The following is a 9,172-nucleotide window of genomic DNA, read 5'->3' as shown; positions in this document are numbered from 1 at the left end:
TTGTGCAGCGAGGCCGCGGGAGGAGGGGAGGCATGCAGTTAGCAAGATCAGAAGAGCAGTTAGCATGAAAATAGCGTTAGAAGACAGCTAGAGATGCAACATTGCGGCGGTGAGAGAGGCTGAAGACAGTCAGTTAGAAGAGAGGAGTTGATGAGACGAAAAGCTTTTGATTCCACCGGGTCTAGAAGAGCAGTATGAGTGGAACCCCCCCAGACATGTGAAGCATACTCCATACATGGACGGATAAGGCCCTTGCACAGAGTTAGCAGCCCGAGACCCGCCATGGGACGGTAAAGCGCCCACAGTCAAAGCCTCCCATGGCCAAATCCCCTGTGCGTGAATACTCTTACAGTCGGTCTCCACCTGGCGAATATCACCTGGGAGAGTATTACTCAGGCGAATATTTCGATGAGGAATCCCTCATCGTACAGTTTGTCACTGGCAAACTGTACGAGGGGGAATCCCCCGTTCTCCAGCTTATCGCGGGACAGTTCGAGGATGACGAATCCATCGGACTGTTCCTCTTGATGAGAGAACCAGGACACACTGAGTGAGGCTCCTGCCCTGACATGACATGGCCTACCCTGGTCAAACCTGACGATGACCTACAGCCTGATTATGACAAACTTAGTCCAAATCTCCCCTGGCCAAGTCTGACTATAACAAACTTATGCCAAATCTCCCCTGGCCAAACCTGACAATGACAAACTCAGGCCAAATCTCCCCTGGCCAAACTTGACAATGACAAACTCAGGCCAAATCTCCCCTGGCCAAACTTGACAATGACAAACTCAGACCAAATCTTCCCTGGCCAAACCTGACAATGACAAACTCAGACCAAATCTTCCCTGGCCAAACCTGACAATGACAAACTCAGGCCAAATCTCCCCTTGCCAAACCTGATAATAACAAACTTAGGCCAAAACACCCCTGGCCAAACCTGACTATGACAAACTTAGGCCAAATCTCTCCTGGCCAAACCTGACAATGACAAACGCAGGCCAAATCTCCCCTGGCCAAACCTACCCTGGACAATCCTGATGATGAACTAGACTTACCCTGGAAAATCCTGATGATAAATTAGACCTACCCTGGACAATCCTGATGACGAATTAGACCTATCCTGGACAATCCTGATGACGAATTAGACCTACCCTGGACAATCCTGATGACGAATTAGACCTACCCTGGACAATCCTGATGATGAACAACCCTGGACAATCCTGACGACGACCAAGCCTACCCTGGCCAACCCTGATGACGACCAAACCTGGACAACTCTCCCCTGGCCACACATAACTACTAGCAAATTTCTCGTGGCCAGGAAAAAAGAAAAATGTCTCTTCTCTTTTCTTAATTTCGCTTATATTTCCATCCTTTAAAATCTTCATACATTCAAATACTTTTAACACTTTTCATTCTAGTGTAATTTCAAACTCAGGCTCCCTTCATGCTACTTTCATACTTTTCAACACAATATGCATACTTTTCCCATCCTCTTCCTCATCTTTTTCTATATTGCCTGTTATTCTCCTATGCTCTTTACAGACACTTTTCATATACTTTTGCTCATTCAAATCCAACTCCCTTACATTCTCCTTCGCTTCAGCTTATCTTTTGTTTCTATATTGAGTTCATGTTTCGGATGAGCTTTCTTTATGTGGTTCCATTGTATGCTTCTGCTTAGTTTATCCGTTTCTATCTTACATCATCTTTCACACAGTAGATCCAATTCATTTTGCGCTCTTCCTCTCTTTCTCCCTTGTACTTCCATTTCCAAACATCCTCCACGCATCCCAAATCACACACACAGTCAACCACACGACCTTGACAACCCAAAACACTCGCATCTCTACCAAACGCCTCACGAACAAACTAATCGTGAAATATCCAGCTTCCCCACCAGTTGCTCCTTACCCCCTGCTGGCCGGCGCGGTACTAATGGGGCAATGGGGAAGGGTGGATCAGGAAATCCTTCCACCCTCTGGCTCAGGTAATTACAGGAGAGCCATCCGCAAGGAAGTGATGCGGAAAATTAGCAAAGCACCTCAAGTGGGGAAGAAAAATTTTGAGGTTTTCCGGCTTTTTAATACTTTTGGAGCGATTTTTTTTTTTTTTTTTTTGATACTTTTTTGGGAGGGAAAGTGTGTGTGTGTGTGTGTGTGTGTGTGAGAGAGAGAGAGAGAGAGAGGAGAGAGAGAGAGAGAGAGAGAGAGAGAGAGAGAGAGAGAGAGAGAGAGAGAATCACATAGTCTACAGGCCAATTGTCTAACTTCTTTATCACCAAACATAAATAAATAAATTAATAGAGATAGAAATAAAATTAAAATACCCAAACTCTCTCTCTCTCTCTCTCTCTCTCTCTCTCTCTCTCTCTCTCTCTCTCTCTCTCTCTCTCTCTCTCTCTCTCTCTCTCTCTCATGCGGGCCGGTTTCAAAAAAAGGTAGGTCTTTCATGAAATCAGATACCTAGAGGCGTAAACTGGACTCATCTATCAAGGCCGAAACCAAATGACAACCTATGTAGTATGTGGAGAAAGAGTGTGGCCTTGACCCCTTTAAATGCCCTCCCTTCGTTCGCCTCTGATCGATACATGCGGGAAAGGAAAGGATTAGTGAATGAAAGACACATTGACGAGAGTGGAAGGGAGAAAAATATATATTGTTGGTGTATGTTTTGGTCTGTTTTTTTTTTTTTTCGTTTCTTTTTTTCTTTTTTTTTATCAGAGAGAAAGACGAAATGTGGGAGATAAGGTGATGATAAAGATAAATAAGGAAGAATGACTGACAATGAGTGAAGACTAAATAACACTAAGAATGAAGTGAAATAGGAAAGAAGAAAAACAAGAAGAATGAGAGGAAAAAAAGAAAACAAACAAAATAACTATGTGAGAGAGAGAGAGAGAGAGAGAGAGAGAGAGAGAGAGAGAGAGAGAGAGAGAGAGAGAGAGAGAGAGAGAGAGAGAGAGAGAATATAGGAAGACAAAAAAAATATATTCTACAAGTAAAAATAAACGAAAAAGAAAGGAGACTAAAATAAAAAAAAAACATAAATAAGAAAATGAATAAATTACAATACAGAAAAAATAAAAAAGGAGACAGAAGAAATAATACATTAGAAAAGAAAAGGAAAAGAAATAGAAATGACTTGACGTAATATTTTTCTTTATAGGGAGGAGGAGGAGGAAGAAGAAGAGGAGGAGGAGGAGGGCGAAGAGCAGGAGGAGGGAGATGTAGAGGGAGAGGAGGAATTACTTCATATCTTTAGTTTGTGCTCTCTCTCTCTCTCTCTCTCTCTCTCTCTCTCTCTCTCTCTCTCTCTCTCTCTCTCTCTCTCTCTCTCTCTCCATGTATCCGCATTTAAACTTCACATATCATCTCACTCTTTAACACACGTAACGCACGCACTCACACACACACACACACACACACACACACACACACATATATATATATATATATATATATATATATATATATATATATATATATATATATATATATATATATATATATATATATATATATATATATATATATATATATATATATATATATATATATATATATATACGTAGACACAGACTGACATATGTTCGTGTTTTGGCAGGAAGACTCGAGCGGGAGGTAACTGCACTCCAGCGCTTTTTTCGTTAGTCAGGAGGGAAGAAGTGGTTGTGAGATCAAAACAAAAGGTTACAGGGAAGGTGAGAAATAGCTTAAGTGTTTACTACACAAACTGTAGAAGTATTTTGAATAATAGCGTGTGTAGAGAACTTTGATATCATTGTTTTAACAGAAACTTGGTTAGATATGTCAGGAAAAGTTTTTTAATCCAGAGATTAAGATAGATGGTTATACATTGTTCTATAAAGATAGGGAAAACAGGAGAGGACGAGGCGTCGCGTTATACGTTAGGGACACATTGTAGTGTTGTATTAACAGTAGAATTAAAACAGATAGCAAAACAGAGTCGATATGGGTATATATTAAGGAAGGACCACAGTCAGTAGTACTGGGCCACCGACCAGTACAAAGGAAATTAACACCTCACTGTGGCAGGAAATAAAAAGAGCAGGCAGGTACAGTCAGGTATGTGTGGTAGGATATTTTAATTTTAGGAATATCGACTGGAGCCTGATGGTGGGTAACAAGGAAGCAGAGGAATTTCTTAAGGTAATTCAGGATAATGTTTTTAAAACAGGTAGTCGTAGAACCCACAAGGAGGAACAATATTCTAGATTTAATTCTTAGTAACAGGGAGGAAGCAGTCACGCAGGTAGAGGTTGGAGGACAGCTAGGTAACAGTGACCATTGGGAAATTACGTACAATTTGAAATGAGAAGAAACTTATAGAAGCAAAAACACTAGTAAAATACCGGACTTTAGGAGAGCAGAGTTTGAGGAATTAAAAAAGTACCTCCAAGGAGTTGACAGGCAACGGATGCAGGGTGAGGTCAGGTCCGGGACGGAGTTGAGAGAGATAAGGCAAGATGAGAGAGGTGAGGTGAGGTGTGAGGGTTAGGACAAGAGAAGGGAAGATGTGTCCGGAAGGGGCGGAGGAGAGAGAGAGGGGGAGATACGTGTGAGTATGTTGGAGGGTCAGGTCATGCTGAAATAGGAGAGGTGAGGTCGAGGCGAGTAGATGAGGGAGTGGAGAGGATGGAAGGGGCCGAGATGAGATTAGGTGAAGTAAATGTAGATGAGCCATATAAATATTTCGAAAATAAAGTGCATACAGGTCAGTTAGCAAACATCCCGTATAGAGCAGTAAGATCACAGAAAAATGACCCTAAATGGATGACAGCTAGGTTAAAACATTATATAGGGCGGAAGAGAAGTATATATAAGAGATTAAGGGCAGGTGAAGAAGTTAGAACAATCAGGAGGTTAACGAGGAAAGCTAAGGGCAATTATGAATTAAAGGTAGCCAGTCAGGCAAAGACGGACCCCAAGAGATTTTATCAGGTATACAGGACGAAGAATAAGGATACTATAAATCCATTAAAGGCAGCTGATGGGGAGCTGGTTAGTTCTGGGAAGGAGATTAGTAAAATTCTGAATGAGTATTTTTTAACTGTCTTCACCCAGGAAAACGTGCAGGGTATGTCAAATAGTGAACAGATGATGAGAATGAGAAGCTGACAGATATTTCCATAACTAAGGAGATAGTGGAACAGGAGATAGATAGGCTAAAAAGTTAAAGACACCTGGACCAGATGAAATATATCCCAGAGTACTTAAAGAATGCAAAGAGGTTATTAGTGAGCCGTTAGTTTCTGTCTTTTAGGAAATCACTTGAGTCAGATGAGGTACCAGTAATGTGGAGGCAAGCTAATGTAGTACCCATCTTTAAGAAAGGAGATAAAACTTTAGCGTCTAATTATAGACCTGTCAGCTTAACTTCTGTTGTGGGTAAAATATTTGAGTCAATAATAGCGAGGAACATTAGGGAACATTTAGACAAACATAACTTGATAAATCAGTCACAGCATGGCTTCACGAAGGGAAAGTGTTGCCTGACAAACTTGTTAAGTTTTTACATTAGAATATACGAGACAATAGATAATGGTGATAGTTATTACATTTTATATCTGGACTTAAGTAAAGCATTTGACAAGGTATCCCATCAAATACTTCTGAGAAAGGTTAGGGCACACGGGATAGATGGGAAAGTGTTAGGCTGGATAAGGTCATTGCTTAGCGACAGGCGGCAAAGAATTGTAATAAACGGTTCTAAATCCGAGTGGGGTCATGTAATCAGTGGGGTGCCACAGGGATCAGTATTAGGGACATTGTTGTTTTTAATATATATACCAGTGACTTGGATAGTGGAATTAGTAGTGATGTTAGTAAATTTGCGAATGACACAAAGATAGATAGATTAATTAGGTCAGAATAGGATGCCATCGCCTTGCAGGCAGATTTAGACTGGATGAATGAATGGACGGACAGATGGCAAATGCAGTTTAATATCAACAAATGCAAAGCACTTAGCGTAGGTAGAGGAAACCCACACAGTAGGTACACATTAAACATCCAGGACCAGCGAGCCCCTTCGCCCACACCTGTGTCATCTCTCCCCCCTTGCCCCACCCTGGTGACTTATCCCTCCTTCTCCCAAGATCCCCCACCGCTGCAGACTCCAGTGACTTCCCCGCAGATCGCCCCCCCCCCCCAACGACCCAGTGACTCCAGCACAGTGCCCAGTATTACTAACAGTGCCCAAGATCACATATAGTGCCCAGGATTATTCATGGTGTCTTGTACCAGGACTCAACCAGAAGACAGCTCAAAGTAAGTAAATTTGTAAGAGTACAGCAACAACTATTTCATCCTCCCATAACCCACACCCATCACACAGAATGCACGCAAACATAGGCAATGACGACGACACATCATAAACCCCCCCAAACTCCCATCATTGACTCTTGAATATAGAATTACTGGAACACTTCCGGACGACATCAGCTCCCATGTATTCAAAACAACACAAATATACCACACCGAACGCTTCAAAATTAATGGGTCTTTAGTGATTGTTGGCCTCGCCAGAGAGGCAGACCTCACAAATCACTCTTCCCCGGGAATCTCTCGTAAACTCAAGGCACAGGGCCTCACCCTCTATGAATCTTCTGTCTTGCTAGATTCTCGCACAGTTCTCGCACGAAAACTAGACGCTTACCTTATTCAAAGACCACTTCCAGACATCACCCAAGAAATACAAGACAAAAATAATGTGACAATCGAAGACATAAAAGTCATTCCCAGGGCTCACCTCCTTAAGATTCGTCTGGCGAGTAAGGAGGAAGCCAACAACCTTACAAGAGATAGAATAAAACTCTTCTCAGTAATAATTAATCAAATCAATCTCTCTCTCTCTCTCTCTCTCTCTCTCTCTCTCTCTCTCTCTCTCTCTCTCTCTCTCTCTCTCTCTCTCTCTCTCTCTAAATGTTCAGAACAATTTTTACAGTAACACACACACACACACACACACACACACACACACACACACACACACACACACACACACACACACACACACACACATACAAATCACCCATAGCGTAGGTGGAGGATAGTGAGAGGTCACTTTTTTTTTTTCGCAGGTATGTATCCAGCTGGGCTATACAGAGCCCTCTGCAGGAAATCTTTTTTGAGAGGTCATCATTCCCTTAGGTCTATGGATTAACCTGTGGAGAGAGAGAGAGAGAGAGAGAGAGAGAGAGAGAGAGAGAGAGAGAGAGAGAGAGAGAGAGAGAGAGAGAGAGAGAGAGAGAGAGAGAGAGAGAGAGAGAGAGAGAGAGAGAGAGAGAGAGAGAGAGAGAGAGAGAGAGAGAGAGAGGGGTACCGGGGGTGGGGGGGAGGGATAAAGGCTACTAGACGCTCTCCAGCCTCTTGTAAGTATAAGCGACAACATAGATTTCATTATACCCACCTTTGTTTAGTAACTTGGTCTCTAATTTGAAAGCACCCGTAAGTGGTCCTTGTCTGGGTCCCAATGTTTTCACGGTGGACACTCTGAACGGGGCTGCAATATGCATTTTATTTAAGCCTTATTTGGGGCATTTTTGTGTTTATTTGTCTATTTTCGTGGTAATTCTGGCTTTCCTTCACGTCTGAGTTTGGAAGTACACGGAGGTTTAACTAAATATTGATGTACAGAGAGGGAGCGAGGTAGGAAAAATGTCCGTCTCGGTCCCTATTTTTACGTACAACAATTCATTTTGAAACTCGCGAGAAGAAAGACGCCTAGACTGGACTGTACTATATATTCTGATCCGCCAAATACTTCAACTAGCACAGTAAACAATGACAGAGAGAGATTGTAATGGATGAATGTCCAGGGTCTCGGTAGACGTTACTGACCACGAGAACCCTCCACCCAGTGTGGTCACTCCAAAGTCTGGGGAGAGAAAACCCCTACTAGGCGCGTCCTCCGGGTGGCGGATGGAGGAATACCCTGTAGAAAACAGGGCAGTCTCAAATAACCAATAAGAGACCGTGGACCAAATCCGTGGAAAGGGGGTGGTGACCCTACCATGTATTTTGACCAAGAATAACGATGGAAGTGCCACAAAGAGAGAATACGCTCAACGGCGTCAACGGGAGCATCTCCAGTCGGGATGCTGTCGCGCCCGGACGGTGGGATCATGACCGGCAGGTGATGCCCGTCCGTAATCAAGAGACTGCTGGCGGCTCACCCGGACATGCAAAGCAGGTGTCTGGGAGTCGAAATCGGACTTCTGCTAGGTGGGATTGTTGCAGAAGAATTGCTACATGGAATGTAAACACCCTGTATCAGGTGGGAAAGTTGGATAACCTGAAGAAGGAGGCGGAGATGATGAAACTGGATGTGGTGGGAGTGAGTGAAGTTAGATGGACGGGTTCTGGGCACATAGATTCAGGAGGTTGGACAATGTACTATTCAGGAGGAGAGAGACATGAGGCGGGTGTGGGGGTGCTGCTGCGGAAGGAGGTGGCAGAAGCAGTGGTTGGGAGTTGGCAAGTGTCTGAGAGGGTGATTTTGGTTAAGATCGGTGCTAAGCCCACTGGCCTGAATACAATCCAAGTGTATGCACCAACAGGAGATCATAGCGATGACGAGGTAGAGACCTTCTACGACCAGGTGGATAGTGCCAGGGGTCAATGTAAACCAGAAGCGACCTTAGTAATGGGTGACCTGAATGCAAAAGTGTGAGAAGGTCGCAGTGGAAATGTGGTGGGAAGTTTCGGTCTAGGAGAGAGAAACGAAAGGGGAGACAAGTGGGTGGAATGGTGCGAAAGTTGGGATCAAGTGATTATGAACACGTTTTTCAGACATCACCCAAGACATTTATGCACATGGAGGAGTCCAGGAGATAGAGTGAGGAACCAAATAGACTATATTACAGTCAACAAAAGGTTTAGGAACAGCCTACAGCAGGTGAAGACATATCCTGGAGCAGACTGTGGTGTAGGATGTGATCGTGTTCCGGTGGTGACTGAAATGAGAGTGAAGTTCAAAAGAATGAAGAAAAACAAGAAAATGAGGAAAGACTGGAAGAGAGGAAGAAGTCGGCGAACAGTATGCTGTGGAGGTGTTTAACAGATACGGCATTTTGTGGGATGAAGCGGAAGATGAGGGTGTGGAGAGAAGTTGGAGAGTATTGCAAGGTGCGTTGGTGAGTGCA

At 43.4% G+C, this 9,172-nt stretch overlaps 1 protein-coding gene across 1 annotated transcript; it reads left to right on the top strand.

Moving 5' to 3' along the window:
- Positions 1–8,064: 8,064 nt before the first annotated feature.
- LOC135102547 (craniofacial development protein 2-like) lies at positions 8,065–8,700 on the top strand. Its single transcript, XM_064007828.1, has one exon. It carries the CDS (start codon positions 8,065–8,067, stop codon positions 8,698–8,700), a length of 636 nt encoding a protein of 211 aa, XP_063863898.1.
- Positions 8,701–9,172: the final 472 nt, after the last annotated feature.

The sequence above is a fragment of the Scylla paramamosain genome, chromosome 8 (assembly GCF_035594125.1).
Source record: "Scylla paramamosain isolate STU-SP2022 chromosome 8, ASM3559412v1, whole genome shotgun sequence".
Classification (NCBI taxonomy): Eukaryota; Metazoa; Arthropoda; class Malacostraca; order Decapoda; family Portunidae; genus Scylla; species Scylla paramamosain.
The sequence above is the reverse complement of the archived record's forward strand: the minus strand, read 5'-3'. Positions and strand labels throughout refer to the sequence as shown.

Excerpts from the sequence above, each read along its gene's own strand:
- LOC135102547 (XM_064007828.1), top strand. The coding sequence starts at position 8,065 with ATGGAAGTGCCACAAAGAGAGAATACGCTCAACGGCGTCAACGGGAGC.